Source organism: Aspergillus fijiensis (assembly GCF_003184825.1).
Source record: "Aspergillus fijiensis CBS 313.89 unplaced genomic scaffold BO72scaffold_29, whole genome shotgun sequence".
NCBI lineage: Eukaryota > Fungi > Ascomycota > Eurotiomycetes > Eurotiales > Aspergillaceae > Aspergillus > Aspergillus fijiensis.
In genome coordinates, this window is record NW_024469005.1 from 219687 (window position 1) to 237846 (window position 18160).

Here is an 18160-nt window from a genome sequence, read left to right on the forward strand (position 1 = left end):
CACGCACCGTCATCGCGCGGTGTCGTCGTACATACTTGACCGGTTGTTGACCGGTTGTCGCCTGGTTGTCGCCTGGGGTTCACAGTTCAGTGAGACCAACACTGTTTATTGCTCCTACCCTTCCCTTTCCCCCCTCCTTCCTCCCTCTTCCCACTTGCCTCCACCTTCTCTCTTCCCATATTCCTCATCCTACGCTCTTTCTTACTATCACTTCGATTTCATTACGCGATACCCTTATTCTGGTTTTGGCTGCCACAACCTTCATACATTGATTTTGTAAAACTGTCATTTAGGGTCGAGGGTTGCCTCGCGTACGTGTCTGCTGTCGCCCGCGGGCCTCGCTTCTGGCTTTCGTTGGAGTCGAGTTGCCGAGATGGAACAGCGCCTGGCGCTCGCCTCTATATGGGGCTTTGAGCCTATCGGTGTAAGGATTCGCTGTATTCACAAGAAAGACTATGCTGATCTAACAATTTGATTCAGGTTCGAGAAATTAGTGAAGAAGTCAAGTATGACGTGCTGTTAATCAGTCTTCTGGCTCAGTTTTATTAACTTAATTCTGTCAGGACTGCGACATCTCAACCGGATTGCCATCTTGAATATCTCAAACTTTACGATGCAAGCTTCACTTGTGGCATCCTTCTAGCTGAGCTTCGCTGACCTATTCACCCTTTAAGATCATCGCCATTGAAGGTTCCGTGGATCGTTACACAAAACAAATCGCTGGCATTGTTTCCAGTACTATTTCCGGCAATGAATACAAAGACCTGCTTGATGTTAGGCTGTGACCCCTTCTGTCTCCTGTCATCTTGGCCATTTGCAATTTGACCGACTCATCTACTAACTTCATGCCTTCGATGCAGGAACCACGCATCTACCAGCTAGATATGACATCTAGTCTCCAGAGCCACGGCAATGAGGATGAAATGAACCTATCCCTTGAGGATGGCTGCGAACTGATCCCAACCTCATCTATCCATATAACCAAACTCTGGCTATCACAGAATGGCGGAGTGGGGTGCTTCTCCTTCGAATCCAGGAAACTACTTGCTAGCATTGCCGACCTCACTTCAACCGAGATAACTATGCTCGACGATACAAAGGGAATTCAAGTCACGGGTACCAGTGAAGTCGATGTATATGACGCCCTGGCTAAGCTTACTAGGGTTGAGAAGCCATTGGTAAGTCCTTTTCTTGACATTTCGAAGCCACACCCGCTCACTGGTGTGCTAGGCATATGTCCAGCGTCCTATCACGACCAACATTCTTGTGGCGCCGGAAGACGAGGCGTTGCGCTATCGTCTCGTGAAGTACAATACCTTGAACCCGATTGCCGAGCGTCGAGTTCTACCAGATCCGACTATCGACCCACACCTCGATCCTGGTGAGATGTATGTTTCGGTACAATACTCAATCGACGGAGAAACTCACGCGTTGAAACTACCTACCAATCTGGCAAACCCACCCCATCTTGTTTACGACCCCGGAAAATCTCGCATCTGGAATGATTTCACCTTCCAGCCGCTTGGAAGTGATAAGGGATACGATACAGTGTATGAATTGGCTGAAAGCGCTATCCCGAGAACCAATGCGATGACCATAGCTGTCCCACCCTCGCTGCACCCTTACTTGACTGTTGAGAAAGCGAAGCAGGTGAACCAGTGGGTCGTTGAAGGAGCGCGAGTAGAGAAGGATATCCCTGAGCAGGAATCCGTGGCTCCTGGTATCAACCAGACTCTCAGTACTCAAGGTCCAGCTCCAACTCTCCAGGCTCCTGTTCCCAGAACTCCTGCCCGTGCACAACGCAATGGGTCCGAAGCAACCGGGCCTCAGAGACCTGCCGGTGTGAAAGTGCGCAGGGTTGCTCCAGGCGGTACCAAGCAGAAGGCACAGGCCACTCCCTCGCTCCCGGAAACAAGACCAACTTCTACGGATCTGGAGGGAAACGATCTTTCACCCCGTAGACGCTGGGTCATGCAGTATGATGTTAAGAATGGGGACCAGGACTTGCAGAGCGTCAAGGTGGAGGCTAAGGCGCCTAACTCCCAGTCTCAAGCTCGGGCCCAAGCGCGTTCCTCGGAGGACAATCGGAGCATTATATCGTCAAAGTTTGATTCGACCAAGTACGGTCTTGCCAAATTATCTCCACAACGGGCCTTCGGTAGACGGGGTAATCCCAGCACTGGTCCAGCCGCACTACGGAAGGCCGCCCGTCAGAATCAATTGATCGATATCGACATACCAGTAAGCAACACTACCAACACCCAAGTTGTTTCTTTCGACCAGCCCGCACTGCTTCCCGTAGCATCTTCATCATGCGGCAGTGGCTCCGCTACTACAATCTTGCTGGACAAGAACACGTCCGACCTTGCCGGGTTGACTACTGGGGTTGGCAATCTTTTGGATTCTAGTGAATCCGGGTCTGGCCTGGAAACCACCTCCTGGCGCAGCAGCAACCTGATAAGCCAAGATGAGAGACTCAATGCTTTGCGTCAGAGCTACAATGCAGCGGCCGTTCAAGTGCTTCCCACTGCAGACGAAAAGCCGAATACCGCAGCCTCACGCAGTCAAGCGAACGAGGCATGGGTAAAAGCTATGGTTACAGATCTGGAGAGAGCTCAGCGCTCGGAAAAGGTGTCTTCCAGCGAGGTCACTTCCAGAGAGTTCCATAACACCCGGCACAGGAGTCCGAAGAGTGCTAGCACTGCTAAAAGCAAAGCCGAGGCCAAGGCAAGAAGACAAGCGACACTTGAAGATTCCTGGGGCATCAGCAAGCCGAAGAAAGAGTCCGTCCAATCTCCTGAAGGTCAGAAGCCAGCTTCAAGCGTCACTGTGCAGGCCTTGGTCGTGCCGAAACCAGCTCCAGTGAAAGACGAGGGTATTCAACGGCAGGTGAAAAGTCTCTATGACGCTATTATCCCCATCCTCGACTCGGCAGCGTGCTTTCCCGGGGCGATGAACATCGAGATGCAATTCGGTCTGATTCTGGTACCCCTTCTTCCGAAGTCCTACAGACAAGAAAACTTGACTGCAGACGCTTGGACGAGATTGTTTCGTCCACAGTCCGGTCTCTCGGCTCCAACCACCAAGTTCATAAAGCGACTCACGACCTCTGGTGCCGATATTGACCATATTTTGGACATCCGTACTTCCAAAGCCGATGGCAAACCTCGTCTATTTGAGCAGGATTACACGGATTACTGCGTGTCCTATGAATTCCATTTCCGCACCCGATCTAATCAACTTTACATGGTAGTCATCGACGAAAATGGGAGATACAGCGTTCGGGAGCCGGGAAAAAAACTGGGAGGGGTCACCTTTCACTTTCCAGCTTACACATGGGATGCCAATATGTCGGTCAATCAAGTGACGGGATTTGTTGGCGATAGCAATCCGGATATTGAACAGATCGCCCAGCATCTCGCCAAGAGCATATGGGTCGAACCGGATCGCAACCTCATTTGCATCTACACACGTCTGCCCACTGAGATGGAGAATAAAGTGACACTGGAGAAGGTGTACATGCGGCGCTGGACTCGCCACCGTCATCTGCAACGCGACGAGGCTGCTGCCCGTATTGCTCGGGAGCAGGCTTCAGCTACTGTGACTACAAGTCCTGACAAGGCTCTTAATGAGGATGACATCAATACAACTTCCCATATCTTCCTGCAGATTACTGAAGTGCAAGACCTGCTCTTCGGGAAACACTATACTGAGCCAGAAGTCAAGCGAGCTCGTGCCACAGCACCGGCGGAGATGGTGAACAACGGCCGACTGTGGTATGAGGTCTCCTTGGTCAGTCCTGCGATCGACTCTCTTCTTAACTCCAACGCCGACCTCGAAGTTGGCGAGCCCACAACTGACTGGCGCGGAATTGACCTGTTCGGCCGCGACGCTGCTGCTTTGATCCGTGACACAGCGACGAACGAGGGTAAGACCGAAGACGAGACTCCCAGTGCCGTCGCCAAAGACATCGGTCACGCCGGTCTCGGAGATATGCTCCGTCTAGCCAGGACGGTGATCCAGCGCATCGACGCGGTAGGGTATTGGAATACTCGACCCGGGATGGACGTCCCGCTTGAACCTCTCACCACCACCACCGCCTCGTTGCGAAGCAGTGCTCGGGCGCGTGGCGTGGTCGGCATGTCATATGGAGGTGATGATGATGACTCGCAGAGCAGTGAGGAAACTCTAGGTGCCCGGGTGGATTCCAAGGGGATCGTTCGGTACCCGGCGCAGGTTGATATCTTTTCGCCGCAGGAGTATTGGTAGTCTAGCTTTTGAGCTTTTCTTTTGAGTCACGTGGTAGGGGTTGCTTCTTCGAAAGGGTCCTCGTTCCTCGTACATGGCAAGGACAGTGGACTGATTTGACGACGAGGGCACCTTGGGGACACGGGCTGCCTGTTCTGTTGTTCTCCCCGTCTTGCTATCCGATACTGCGCATGCTGGCTTTTCTGCTTTGCTTTAAGTGAAGTGATGGGACTGGGTCTTTTACGGTGTCAGCGGCCAAGAGGAGGAAGTTTTCTCCCATCAGCAAGGAGGCTGATCAGTAAGGAGGCTGAGACTTCTAGTGGTTTAACACGGGGCGTTGAGAGCAGGATCTTGGGGTCTCTTTCTGGGGGTCCGCAATGCCAGCGAAGATGGGGAGTTGAAGAAGCCAGGCTGTATTTACAAGATTCATGGGTGCCGGGGTTGGGGTTCAATGCTGTCCCTGCAGTAGGTGTTGGTTGGCTTGGGTAGATGGGTATAAGGGAGAGGGGCGGGTTGATAATAGTTCCAAGTTCACAATTTGCAATTCCACTTGGCTTCCCTCATACTTCCATTGAACAAATTGGCACATTGATTTTTAGCATCTGAATAACGGATCCGGAGGACGTCAGGTTAGGTGATCAAATTGAGGATCATGCCATAATCCTGACGATTGCACAGTCGAAGGGAGCCTGCTATCATCTAGTCGATAGTACCATATACCCGATTTCACCTGAAGTACTCATAAAACAACCATGCTCCTCTAAATCCCTGACTGTAAATGTATCTATCCTTCATACGCCATGAGCCCTGGGTCCTAGACGACAGGATCCCGAATTCTAAGCACTTTTATAAACACCTATGTATTTGTATTTGTATTTGTATCAGTATTCTATCCATGTACAGTTATTATGCTGTACACCTTCCCCCATCCCACCTGACATCAAACCATACTACAGGTAGACGATACCCTCGAATCTTTCTTAAATCTATAATCCAGCCGGGGTTCACATATACAAACAACAAACCTGCACTCTAGCACAACAAATTCCCCCCCCCCCCCCCGGCGCTTGAACAGACCTTTTAGGGAATAAAAAAGAGAGGGAAATCAATCCTCCTCCTCCGGCGCATCATCCACGCCCCTCAACCAGGCGGCGCGCGCATCGACGGCCGCCTTCCGCACGTCCCGTCGGGGATCATCCAGCACCGCCCGCAGCGCCCGGACCACCTGGCTCTTGACGGCCAGGAGCGGCGAAAGACGGCCGGCGCGCGCCAGCGCGGGCGCGTCCGTGGGCGCCTGCGCCAGCAGGTACAGGCAGGTCAGGGCGTCGACCCGCAGCTTCGGGTGGTGGTTGGCCGGGGTGAAGGCGGTTGTTGCGAGGAGGCGGGTGACGAGGCTCTGGACGTGACCGCATTTGTCGATGACGGGGACGCCGTTGTCGCGGATGATGACGGCGAGGGTGGAGAGGGTGGCGAGTCGGACGGGGGTGGAGTGCGGGGTGGATAGGTCGAGGGATTGGAGGAGCAGGGGCAGTAAGGTGGGGAGTTCGGGAAGGACGAGGTCCGGGGTGATGGTCGAGAGGATGCCGCTTAGGGCTGTTAGGTGGGCGGGTTTGATGTGGTGGGTTTCTTGGGTTTCTTGGGGGGTGGTGGAGGAGGAAGTGGAGATGTTGACTTCGCGGATGCGGGAGGAGATGAGCGGGGTCAGGGTGGTAAAGACGCGTTGTTTGCTTAGGAGACGGATATTGGCGCCGTTGGTGGCCGAGAGGATCTCATCGTCCCGTAGGAGGATCGAGAAGCTGCGTGCGGCGGTGAGGCTGGTTTCTTCGTCCGGGGACGAGACGAGGGTTAGGAGGGAGGTGAGGAGTTGGGTGGTCGTCGGGGCCAGCCGGAGGATGAGGCCCTTGGAGAGCCAGAAGAGGGTGTGGATCGTGCCGGGAGCTACTTTGTTGGTTTCGCTGCCGGGAGGCAGGAGGGTATAGAACAGGTCCGACGCGAGCGGGAGGTCGGATTTGGGGAGGAACTTGTTGGCCAGGAGAGCCAGGTGTCGCAGGAAGGCGTACTGGGTCGCCAGCTCCGTCTCGCCAGTGGCCCGGGTGGCGATGTCGGTGAGGAGAGCGGACATGTTGGGGTTGGTGGTGTAGGGCAGGTTCTGCACGTCGGCTGGGAGCCCCGCGAGAATGAAAGTCGACAGGATCATCGTACGCTTCTGGTCGGCGCTGGGCGACGGCGCGAAGGGCACCGCTTGGAACTCCGCGGCCGATGTGAAGAGTGTATAGACATTCTGCGCGATCTCGTCCTGCTTGTTTCTGGGCAGAGCTCGGACAAGGAGGTTGCACACGCGTCCGAGGATGTCAAGGACGGTGGCGTCGCTGAGGATGTTGTTTGACGTCGTGGTTGAGGTAGCAGTCACCGCGGCGCTGCGGCACAGGCTGGCCACGATCTTGTCATAATAGAACTCCAGGTTCGGGTCTTCCTCCATCTTTCTCTGGTTCATAACGTAAAGTATAGTGAGGAGGATCGCACGGGGGTACTTCACGGAGCCCGATTGCTCCTGCTGCAGCAGAATGTTCAGCTTGCTGAGCAATCTTCGAACCAAGGTCTCAAAAATGTCCTTCTCAACACTGATCTTGGCAAGCACATCGAGGGTGTTCAGGTAGCCGCTGTCCGCTTCCTCGACCGAGTCAGGTAGCGTGGCCACGAATGCCGGGAACGTGATGTCCAGGATCAAGCGAGGCTTGTGCTTGGAGATCTCCGTCAGAGCAACGATCGCCTCCTTCTTAAGGTCGTCACGGCCAACAGACTCCTCCTTCAAAAGGATCTCGTCGAGATATTGCACAAACAGGCCAATTTCGTTGTCTTGGAAGAAGTCGCGCAGAACCGACAAACGCAGGAAGCCCTTCAACGCAGAGATGCGGAACGAGACCTCTTCCTTGATAGCACCCATCAACGCCTGGCCGAAGATCTCGGAGAACTGATCCTTGAACTCCAACAGAGGGTTCTCGAAAGCAACCTCTGCGTCGCGCGAGGTCCATTCACCGAACACCTTGATAGAGGAGTCAAAGAGAACGCTTAGTGTATCGAGGAGAGCTCGTTGCTTGGCGATGCCGTCAGCCTCTTGGTAAATAGTCAAGAGAGGCGCCACAACTGCCTGGATGATTAGCGTGAATGCAGGGGCGGAAGCAGAGGAGATAGCGCCGAGGATCTGTTGAGCAGGCTTTGCCTGCTTCTGTTGGGGCTCCCGCAGTTGCTCGTTACATTCTTTGGTGATTGGGCGCAAATATTGTGCAAGAGGCAACTGATCAGAGATCTGCGAGACACCCTCCGACAAACGCTTAGCAATACCCGTCAGCACCTGGAGGGACAGCTCGGAGAGGAATTCTTCCTGGGCGTTGAGGATCTCGAACTTCAGGGTCTCCCATATCGTGATGGAATAGCGGGACACCGTGTTAGGGTCGTACGACTCGATACAGGCGATCAAAGCATTGAGGGCGTCCCTCTGTGAGCAAGTCAGCCTGAAGCCAATTCTCACCCAAACCACAATTCTCACCCAAACCGTAGACAGCATACCTTGACATTTGGTGAAGTCGAATCCAGCTTATCCAGCAAAGAAGGGATAGAGTGCGGCGCAAAGAGGCTGTTTGAGGAAATGCAGTCCTGCAGGCGGTCCTTCAAGTCTTGAGCCGTGATGCCGTACGGGTCGTTCGGTGGGGGTCTGAAGGTGATAGGGAAGTAATTGTAGGCCGAGTCAAACAGCAGCTTCAGAGGTCAGCTTTGGCAGACGGCCCAGCAGATTCCATGCAGCACGTACCTCCGCATGGTTGGAGATGTCCCATTCCACCATGACCACTTTGAGTATGGAAAACACCATCATTAAGTTCCGGGGATCCTTCTCGCCAGTAACAAGATCCACAATTCCAACCAGGGATTCGTCTCCCATATCATGAAGTGCTGTACTAGTCAGTATGCTCTTGCCCGTAGCCCCGAGAGATAGGATGGTCTCCAAAACGCACCGCCACGGTAATTCAGCATCAATTCGTTCAGCAACTGATAGACTTGAAATCGTTGAGACTGGGAACGAGACTGCAATTCCTCAAATTGTTCAAAGATCCTGTGCGCAAGTCAGCCCCCCCTCTGCCCCATGCAATGCACATTGCTCGAACTCGGGAAGAGCAAGAACTCACGCCCGAGCAACCTCTTCAGCCAGAGGCTTATTGAACCGATCCAGCTTCTGCAACGTCTCCAACCCGGCAACCGCCCCTCCATCCTGAATCCGATCACAGAAAAAAGTCGTCAGAACCTGAATCTGCTGCCTCGAGAGGAACTTGGCGGGCAGCTCCTTGATGATCGCGGTGAGGTAGGAAACCGCTTTGCCGCGAAGAATTGGGTCGTCATCGTTGATATATTCCCCTAGCGACTGCACGACTTCAATGAGTGTCGTCTTCTTATTCTCCACATCTTTTTTTATTCGTGAGTGCAAGTTAGCAGAGTCTCACTACCCGACCTGTCTCCTGGAGAGAGTGTGTGAGAAATTTCACAGAAAAACTTACCTTGAGCAACTCGTTCAGCAATCTGCTTGGCCTCCTGCTTATCGTGGTCCACGACCAGCAGGAAAGTCTGCAATGCCGACATGCTGGATGCGTGGGGTTATCTTTTCGTGTTTTGTGTATTTGCGCAAGATTGACCAGGAGTTATACTGTCACTTGCATGGGGAGATTCAAATTCCCACTCCCCGCTCTTGCTAAACTCCGCGACCGGAAACATGACGCTGTCAGGCTAAGACCCTTATCGATAGATATCACGTGTGGGTTGTTCGCCAGCTGGCCCCGTTGCGTCATGGGCCCGCGCGCGCCGCTGACCACCCGTTGGCAACTATAGACAGTAAACTATATATCTCCAACCACCACCACCAGCAACTAACCATCCATGTCAAGATGCAAAGTTTGTACTTGAGAATAACCTTGATATTACTAGTTCTTCTACTCACAGTAACACTCATCCCCACCGCCTCCGCAGCGTCCTGGGACCTACAGTTTCGCAAGCGCCTTCCCCGCCCACTCGGCGAGAGACCTCATCGTCGCCTAGGCGATACCCTCGATTTGAAGCAGTGGCTCGCCAACCACCGACAACTACCCCTCCAAGCAGGTGCAGCAGCAGTCATGGGCAGCAACCCCTCCACCAACGTCGTGCTCCCGCCCGAGGACCACCCCCAAGACACAGGAAACACCGATGGGAAAGGAATCATCCTCTCGGACGTGCTCCCCAAGACCCGGGGCGTGAACGTCTTCGCCTCGCTGACGCGCCAGTTCGAGGCCGTCGAGGCGCGGCTCGACGACGCCGCCCACAACGTCACCGTGCTAGCGCCGCGCAACAGCGCCATCCAGGAGCTACCGCGCAAGCCGTGGGAGAATCCGGATGATATCGCGCGGTTTGGGGAGGCGCGGGCGTACGAGGGGAAGGAGGGCCAGGATCGCGCCACCCGGAATCTAGAGCGGTTTGTCAAGGCCCATGTAGTGGGGACGAGTCCCTGGAAGGAAGGGGAAGAGGCGGAGACGTTGGCCGGGGATAAGTTGACGTGGTCCAGAGTTGGTGATAAGATTCGGGTAGGTGTTTCCCAACCTGGTATCGGGGGTTAGATGATTAGGCTAATTTCGGTGTGGGACAGATTCAACCGGGTGATGTCGAGGTTGATAGTATTGCCGAGAAGGTTTCGAATGGAGAGGTGTGGGTTCTTGATGGAGTGATCAATTATCATTAGGTATAGCGTCTGGCAGAAGGCTGGGATGTAGATATATATTGCGGAACGAGCGACTTTCCGCAGTGACGACCCTTCAAAGTAGTTATGATGAACAGCCACTATTTTCATGTATTGACATTTAGGGTTTGATAGTAGTACAACATCTCTGAAAGAACAAAGTAATTGCCTTGATCTGCGTCATCACACTAAATACGAGCTTGACATTGTGAGCTTTACCACAGCAAAAGCAAGTCTACACCCTCGGAGAACGACCACATTAATAGGCTTCGCTGGAGCCATAGTTCTGCAGGATGCGCTCCTCAATTCCATCCAAGATGCAGAAGTGCTCCATGACCGCAAGGTTCTCCGCCTCATTCTGATACATCTTATCGGGGTCCTGACCCGGCTGGAAAGGGTTCATGCCGGCCGCAGGGTTCATACCAGCCATCTGTTGAGCCATTTGGCTGGCAGCTGTTTTGCATACCATCGATTAGCACAAATCATTCCCATTAACCCTTACACAAACACAAAACCGTGTCGCATGCCGAGAACTTGACTCACCATTATCGCTCCCCAAGATAAACCCAAACACAGACTGCAGCCCAAACAGATTCAAAAAGTACCAGGAAAGACTCGACACCCATCTCACATCCAGATCCCGAGTCATCACACCGGACTGTAGCATCGACTTAAACCGAATGGTAAGAGGGAAGGGCAATTTCACTTTGCATCGGCCCCCCAAGTCAGCTCTCGAGCCCGACAACCACACACAAAGGAGTAAACTAGAAAACAAGAACTTACAAATCACAAACCCCGAAAAGAACGCATTGATCCAGCTCATGATCAACGTCTGCGGGATCATCATCATCATGTTCCCCTTCATCATGCCCATCATCGCCTCCATGCCCGCGGGATCCGTCATCGGGTTCGCCGGCGGCTGGCCGCGGTTCTCCGGGTCCTTCAGGAAGGCCCCCTCCTGGTAGGCGGAGATGAGGTACTTGCGGCGCATCTCGCACGACTCCGGGCTGAGCACGTAGGCGTTGTTGCGGAAGTTGACGCCGCGGATGAGGCCCAGGCGTTCGCGGGATTCGGCCAGCGTCGCGGCGGGTTTCGGCGGGTTGTTCATCAGGACGGTGGCGTAGTGGCGGAGGATACCGGTGAGGATCTTAATCGAAGTCTTAGCGGTTTGTGAAAGAAGGTAGTGTAGTCAAATAGGGTTGACGAAAGCTTACCATGACAATCGTAATGGGGAATACGATCCAATAGCTAGGTCGAGTCAGCTTTCGACTTGCCCACGCCAGGTTCCTTAATTCGTCTGGAGTTGGGGATCAACGACGTACAAGAGAGCGGGATCCCGAAGGATCGTCTGCTCTACCCCCTGCAATGCCATTTGAACTGATAGGTGGTTGCAAGAGAAGGGGGAAATCTCGTCGCTCAATTCGAACTAAGAAGCTGAGTGAACTAAGTTGAGGGAAACGGGGAAGCTCCCCCACGGAAGTTGGATGGGGTGGACGGGCGGCGGCGGCCTTACTGCCTTGGCGCATGCCGCTTTAGCTTGCAAAAGGGACAGCTCGCCGCAACTCCGACAAAGACCGCCGCGTCACCTCTCAAATTATCTCAAGGAACGTCAACTACCAGAAGCTTAGCCCTCTGGATTACAAGAATTGCTAGTATATTGACCTACCAAAAAGGGGACTCACCAATGTCGTCCGCAGAGGCACCCAAGGTGCCTGTTTATTCGAGCAATGGTTAGTTGATGCATGCATGTTTACTTCATAAGCCTGCTGCTCGAATACTCCCACTGCAGCAGTAACAGCTTGCCCACTCCCTCTGTGATCAAGGCTACATCGTTGATTGAAGCCACTTCATACTAACAGCCCTACGATCAGATCTGAAATCCACCACCGACGATGCCCTGGCACCGCACCTCACCACCCTCCCGCAACCCTACCGATTTACCCAAGACAACACCATGCTGAACGTGCGCTTGGTGCTGGGCTACGCGGCCGTCGCCATCGCCGGGTTCACCTTTTACGCAGACCGCATGCTGAAGTGGGAGGCGACTCGCTCGCCGTGGATCCTGGCGGCCGTCGCATCGTACTTCATTCTCAATTCCCTGCTCACATACTGGATCTGGGCCGTCGAGGCGGGCGAGGTGTTTCGAGGCAAGCGCAAGTCGGGTGAAACGGTATGTTCATTGGACCCCTGCCCCCATTGCATGGAATAGAAACCAAACCATTCGAGAGTGTCTGTATGTGGGGGCTAATGCTTGTTTTGTTGCTACGATAACTTTAGATCATAATCCGCTCCTCCGTCAAGAAGCATTCCCCGCTTTACAAGCTCAAGGTTCAGTACACGTCCCCGGCGGGCAAGGTCATCCAGGAGAAAGAGATCGAAACGTCGTTCACGAAGTGGTTTGCGGCCGACGGAACGTTCCACATCCAGCCGCTCCGCGACTGGTTGGCGAGCGAGATTGAGATTCTGCGGCTTGCGGCGAATGAGATTCAGAGGAAGACTGGCGGTGTTGCGAGTCATGTCGCTGTTCAGGAGGCGGAGCAGGTTGAAGGGGGCAAGAGTGCGACGAAGAGGAAGTGAAGAAACATGACGTATAAGCCCTCCTTTTTACCACAAACAGAAACATCTGGGGTGATTGGATCTGCATGTCAAAATGGCGCAACGTCTGGGATTGTATCTGGTGTGATGTCAGGCTCTCTTTTCCAAATCTCATCTTGCGGGGTTTTCTTGCGATAGTAGCTTGACTGGGGTTTGAGAACAAAACCACCTTCCATGGCATGCATTCAACGGTATTGTCTTTGTAGCGCTAGGGTTACCCCCCTCCCAGACTTTTCAATCCACAAATGCTCATAATCAAAACAGCGCAACAGTGTCGCATTGACAAGGTGATTTACATGAAGGGTTCATCAAGCTCAAACAGCATAGAGGAATGTAAGAAATCTATGGCTAACTCTGCTATATCGTCTCTCGGTGTTGTATTTTTGTGGAATGAAAAAGAGGTATCGCCACTGAGGGTTTTTTACGAGGCAGCTTCCAGAGTGCCCGGGCGCTCAGTGGCCTCGGCGGGTTTCACATCATCCATTCTCTTGTTCTGGATGAGTCTCTGTGTGTAACGGTGAGCTGCTGGACTCTTCATCAAGATGATGCGAGAATGTCCTACTTACCAACAGGTTTCTAAGCAAGACAACGATCGTCACCTTTCCAGTGGAAGGCACGAAGATGGACGCCTTCTCCTTCACCTCGGGTCCGAAGTTCTGTTTCACATCAATGTCAGATATATCTGCAGTATAAAGATAGACCTCTATGGATCGATTGGCAAACATACCTTCTCGCTGGAGAAGTTGACGCACACAGCACCCTCTCTGAGAAGGCTGGTGTCGAACTTGTACTTCTCACCGGGGACACCGGAGATGACAACATCACAGAGGGGCACAACGTCCTTCAGGGTCTTGCCTTCGAGCTCCACGACCTCGTGTCTGCCCTTCTTCAGGCCCTCACCACGCGTGAACTTCTGGATGCCGTTGACGTCGACACTGTACACGCAGGCACCATCGTTGGCCAACAACGCGGCGAGCGGGCGTCCCACCACCTCGGAGCGGTTCACCACGCAGATGGTGTGGCCGAAAAGACGGTTGCCGTAGGGCAATATCGTGTTGTAGATGTTCAGGTACTCGAGGATCTTGATGATGGCCAGGGGAGTGCAGGGGAGGATGCACTTCTGACGCTTGGTTTCCGGGTCCAGGAAGCGGATGTTCTGGTACATGTTGAAGATGTACCGGTGGGTGAGACCCTCTACATCTTTGGATACGTCGACGATCTGCTGCAGGTACTGGTCCTGGCGGTTGTTGAAGATGGGGTAGTATACGATGATGCCGTCAACATCGGGATCGACGTTGGCATTGAGGATGGCTTGCTCGAGATCGTCCCGGGCAACTTCACGGAGGGAGTAGCGGAAACCACTATACGATAAAGAAACAAAGACTACATTAGCTACGACGTGACTCATATATGACCCCCGATGCCACCGCTTGCCGCACCGGCTCCGACATCGCAGATTGGGGGAGTCATAGGGGCGACGCTTCAGAAGAAAGAAACGGAGACGCCCAACGAAAAGAATATGGGAAAGAGTGCTCACTTTTCGATGCAAGTCTTCTCCGTCCATTGGGCATACATCAAAGCCGCAGGGTCGTTGTTTGCAAGGAATCCGACCAGGTGAGGCGGCTTCTCAAGCATCTTCACACCCTCCTGGACCTCCTCGAGCAGGCGATTGGCAACATGCTTGGAAAGCATGACCTTGCAGGAGGCCGGAGCCGAGTTTGTAGCAGAAGCCATCTGGGCGATGATAGAGAAATTGTGCAAACAATTCAACAAAGTCGATTGGTAGCCTTTTGGGTGGATTGAGATGGACTATGGTTGGAGGGGTATGGAAGAAAAATTTGGGATGGAAAGACCGCCGCTCGCTTATCGATAAAAAAAAAGGCATGCCCGCATTCGGCCGCCCATCGGAGCCAGTCATTGAAGGACCAGCGCACTATTCTACGAATTGAATTAGCCTGAGCAAGAAGTATCTAGTAGTGCAGATATTCGAACTAAATTGGTGGAGAATCTGGTCCCAAGCTCTTACCACATGGAAACCAGAATCAGACAGTAATTAGAAACCGGGGCAATGCGCGGCAATGCCGTGCCCGGTCCATGTCTGCTCCTTCGATGCCGAAATCGATCTCGCCCTCTACGTTTGCCCCCTTCTTTACCCCGGATTATTGACAAGATTGGAGATTGGGGCTTCGATTACAGTCCCCACCGGAGAGACTGGCAAGCCGGTCAAAGGAACAAAAGAAATCATATTCAGGCTGCATATATGTAGACAATGGCGGGATCATGGGCAAAGACCAGCTGGACCATTCCGGATCCAAAGTCATTGAATCTGTTCCCACTACCCCTTTCATTTGTCGCGCGAAAAGATCTAAACGTACAGGATATTAATCGTATCTTTTTGCCTTCCTCGTCCCACCGTTTTACCTTGCGTCATAGCTACAGAATATCAGATGGGTATACCATCAGGAAAGATGCGGTTACATCCAGCGCCGTGTTCGACCGATCCGAAGCTCCGGGTTTTAACAACAAAACAAAACAATGGTCTCAAATTGTACAAGCTATCTTGTCTATACAGATAGAGTCAGGATAAAAACAGTACACGGTGGACTAATCACCCAGAGGCCATTTGCTCACCTATGCGTTGAAGGACTTGTTGAAGTTGACAATGACCTCCTTGAGCTGAGCCTCGAGGTCCTTGCTGACCTGGCCCTCCTTCTCAATGGTCTCCTGGATCTCGGGGTGGTTGCTCTTGAGGTGAGCAAGGAAGTCGGACTCCCAGGTGAGGATCTTGGCGACGGGGATGGAGTCAAGGTAACCGTTGACACCAGCGAAGATCAGGGGAACCATGTCGGGGACGGACATGGGAGAGTACTGCTTCTGCTTGAGAAGCTCGGTGAGACGCTCACCACGGTTGAGGGTCTGCTTGGTGGAGGCATCGAGATCGGAACCGAACTGGGCGAAGGCAGCAACCTCACGGTACTGAGCCAAGAACAGCTTCAGGGAACCGGCGACCTGCTTCATGGCCTTGACCTGGGCAGCGGAACCGACACGGGAGACGGACAGACCGACGTTAATGGCAGGGCGGATACCCTTGTAGAACAGCTCAGCCTCCAAGAAGATCTGGCCGTCAGTGATGGAAATGACGTTGGTGGGAATGTAGGCAGACACATCACCACCCTGGGTCTCAATGACGGGGAGGGCAGTGAGGGAACCACCACCGTGCTTGTCGTTCATCTTGGCAGCACGCTCGAGGAGACGAGAGTGGAGGTAGAAAACGTCACCGGGGTAGGCCTCACGTCCAGGGGGACGACGGAGCAGAAGAGACATCTGACGGTAGGCGACGGCCTGCTTGGAGAGATCGTCGTAGATGATGACGGCGTGGCGGCCGTTGTCACGGAACCACTCACCCATGGCGCAACCAGTGAAGGGAGCAAGGTACTGCAGGGGAGCAGCCTCGGAGGCGGTAGCAGCAACGATGATGGAGTACTTCATGGAGTCGTTCTCCTCAAGGGTCTTGACGAGCTGAGCGACGGTGGAACGCTTCTGACCGACGGCAACGTAGATACAGTACAGCTTCTTGCTCTCGTCGCTGGAGGTGTTGTTCCAACGCTTCTGGTTGAGGATAGCGTCGAGGGCGACAGCGGTCTTACCGGTCTGACGGTCACCAATGATCAACTCACGCTGACCACGGCCGATGGGGACCATGGAGTCGACACACTTAAGACCAGTCTGGACGGGCTGGTTGACGGAGTGACGGGGCAAGATACCAGGGGCCTTGAGCTGAGCACGGCTCTTGGCCTTGGTGTTGATGGGACCCTTGCCATCGATGGGGTTACCGAGAGCGTCGACGACACGGCCGAGCATCTCAGGACCAACGGGAACATCAACCTAATTGGAGGTATTAGCATAAATCCGGGTCAAATGGCTTGAAAATCGGGTTCAAATGGTAACATACAATCTCTCCGGTACGCTTGACAGTCTCACCCTCCCTGACGAGACGGTCGGAACCGAAAAGCACAACACCGACCTGGCCGGCTTCGAGGTTCATGCACATACCCTTAACACCGGAGGCGAACCTGGGGAATTGTTAGTGACCTGATATATCATTTTCTCAGTAGTAAGGGGGTGCACGTACTCGACCAGCTCCTCAGCCTGGACGTTGGTCATGCCATGGACACGAGCGATACCGTCACTATTGTCATAATCGTGTTAGTTGGGTAGGATTCCCCCGATAGAAATGTTGACGGCCGAAGTTTGGATAGTTTCTCGATGGTTTCTCGATGGATTCGATGATATTGAAGGCGCGTCCAAATTTTTCACCAGAGGGATTTCGTCACGTACCCGACGGAAAGGACACGTCCAGTCTCGGCAAGACCAGCCTCCTCCTGAACACCACGGATTCTCTGCTCGAGGATGGAAGAGACCTCAGTGGGAGAGGCCTTGGCCTCAGCAGCATAGGAGCGGATCTGCTTGGAGGCACCAGAGATGGGGCCGGGAACAGCGGCGCGAACCTGAAGACGTAGGCAAAATTTGTCAACACCACAACCACGCAGTCAAAACGCGTCAAAAGCTGATAGCATGCATTGCGATGGGTAGAGAGGCGATTGGAAGTATCATTGAGATGACTTCCCCGATGTAGAAGGTCGAATTGAATGGACGATGTCGACTTGGGACAGGGATGAGACTCACGGAAGCGATTCTGCCAGTGGCAGAGGCAGCCGCAACGGTGCGGCTAGACTGCCGCAAAGCGTTCCTGAACATTGTGAAAAGGGTTCAGAGGTGTGGGAGAGTGGTTTCTCTGAAGGAGAGATGTAATTGGGGGGGGAGGGGGGGAAAGGGAAGAAGAGGAGAAAGGATTGTGGATGGAGGAGAGGAGAGCTTTGTCGTCGGGGTTGGGAGGGATTCTCTCTCAGAACTGGCACTAATCCTAGTTTGCCGAGCCTCACCAACCTCCGAAGCCGCCCTAGTGCGCTCACGGGACAACCCACCCGTCCCCAAGAAAACGAAAACGCCGGGTGATGTATTTATTATTTTTTTATTTGTACAAAACGATCGTCTATCTGATTTTACCTTTACATTACATCTCTATTCTTCTGAATGATTCTAGTCCCCGTAAGATAAACCTATACTTTGGTCTTCAGAAAAATAAATGGGTTGAAACATACCTAGCACGCCGTGGCTGGTTGCTTGGTTACTAGGCTCTCCCGGGCCACCTGTCCGTTCCCAATTTTCATTTCCACTGTATTTCAGTTTCTCTCACTCTCGGATCTGCGGATACTGCTGGCTCGCTGGCTGGCTGGCTTACTCATCTGCATTTTCGTCGCAGCAACCGCCCGCAGCAGCCCGCGCACTGCAGCAAGCACAGAGGCCCTGCTAGTCTAGTAGCTGCCCACGAATGCCAGTGCCAGCCAGTGCCAGCCAGTGCCAGCCAGTGCCAGTGACAGTGCCAGTGCCACCAAACCAAAAATTGCCTTGCTTTTTGCTTGACCGGTTGTTCCGGTGGGAATTCTTTCCCCGTCTCCATCTCCATCTACTAGTTACTGTGCTGTCCATGCCTACAACGGAAAA

General features: G+C 53.4%; 7 protein-coding genes across 7 annotated transcripts; 3 read left to right on the forward strand and 4 right to left on the reverse strand.

Annotated features, from left to right (window-relative positions):
• The first annotated feature begins 143 nt into the window (after positions 1-143).
• On the forward strand, positions 144-4712 carry BO72DRAFT_486777 (uncharacterized protein). The gene is made up of 6 exons (XM_040947955.1): positions 144-424; positions 481-501; positions 559-615; positions 675-773; positions 861-1178; positions 1231-4712. The coding sequence occupies exons 1-6, from the start codon at positions 374-376 to the stop codon at positions 4267-4269; spliced, it is 3585 nt and encodes a 1194-aa protein (XP_040800412.1). The 5' UTR covers positions 144-373; the 3' UTR covers positions 4270-4712.
• A 584-nt stretch (positions 4713-5296) lies between these two features.
• BO72DRAFT_430975 (MET18/MMS19 family protein) lies at positions 5297-8973 on the reverse strand. The gene is made up of 6 exons (XM_040943122.1): positions 8796-8973; positions 8430-8703; positions 8259-8356; positions 8057-8196; positions 7816-8004; positions 5297-7744 (listed from the first exon to the last, which is right to left on the reverse strand). The coding sequence occupies exons 1-6, from the start codon at positions 8875-8877 to the stop codon at positions 5354-5356; spliced, it is 3174 nt and encodes a 1057-aa protein (XP_040800413.1). The 5' UTR covers positions 8878-8973; the 3' UTR covers positions 5297-5353.
• A 196-nt stretch (positions 8974-9169) lies between these two features.
• On the forward strand, positions 9170-10152 carry BO72DRAFT_448911 (uncharacterized protein). Its single transcript, XM_040944900.1, has 3 exons — positions 9170-9186; positions 9262-9848; positions 9911-10152. The coding sequence occupies exons 1-3, from the start codon at positions 9180-9182 to the stop codon at positions 10001-10003; spliced, it is 687 nt and encodes a 228-aa protein (XP_040800414.1). The 5' UTR covers positions 9170-9179; the 3' UTR covers positions 10004-10152.
• Positions 10153-10157: 5 nt separating this feature from the next.
• On the reverse strand, positions 10158-11471 carry BO72DRAFT_448913 (ER membrane complex subunit EMC3). Its single transcript, XM_040944901.1, has 5 exons — positions 11323-11471; positions 11215-11248; positions 10784-11147; positions 10544-10705; positions 10158-10453 (listed from the first exon to the last, which is right to left on the reverse strand). The coding sequence occupies exons 1-5, from the start codon at positions 11370-11372 to the stop codon at positions 10260-10262; spliced, it is 804 nt and encodes a 267-aa protein (XP_040800415.1). The 5' UTR covers positions 11373-11471; the 3' UTR covers positions 10158-10259.
• Positions 11472-11568: 97 nt separating this feature from the next.
• BO72DRAFT_448914 (signal peptidase complex subunit 2) lies at positions 11569-12855 on the forward strand. Its single transcript, XM_040944902.1, has 3 exons — positions 11569-11730; positions 11872-12170; positions 12278-12855. Exons 1-3 carry the CDS (start codon positions 11685-11687, stop codon positions 12575-12577), a joined length of 645 nt encoding a protein of 214 aa, XP_040800416.1. The 5' UTR covers positions 11569-11684; the 3' UTR covers positions 12578-12855.
• Positions 12856-13016: 161 nt separating this feature from the next.
• BO72DRAFT_379932 (methylenetetrahydrofolate dehydrogenase (NAD(+))) lies at positions 13017-14329 on the reverse strand (the record flags this gene model as incomplete). Its single annotated transcript, XM_040941365.1, has 4 exons — positions 13017-13100; positions 13162-13251; positions 13323-13956; positions 14133-14329. The coding sequence occupies 4 exons, from the start codon at positions 14327-14329 to the stop codon at positions 13017-13019; spliced, it is 1005 nt and encodes a 334-aa protein (XP_040800417.1).
• Positions 14330-15131: 802 nt separating this feature from the next.
• Positions 15132-16785, reverse strand: BO72DRAFT_448917 (F1F0 ATP synthase subunit alpha). The gene is made up of 4 exons (XM_040944903.1): positions 16728-16785; positions 16548-16668; positions 15227-16480; positions 15132-15159 (listed from the first exon to the last, which is right to left on the reverse strand). The coding sequence occupies exons 1-3, from the start codon at positions 16757-16759 to the stop codon at positions 15227-15229; spliced, it is 1407 nt and encodes a 468-aa protein (XP_040800418.1). The 5' UTR covers positions 16760-16785; the 3' UTR covers positions 15132-15159.
• Between the last annotated feature and the right edge of the window lie 1375 nt (positions 16786-18160).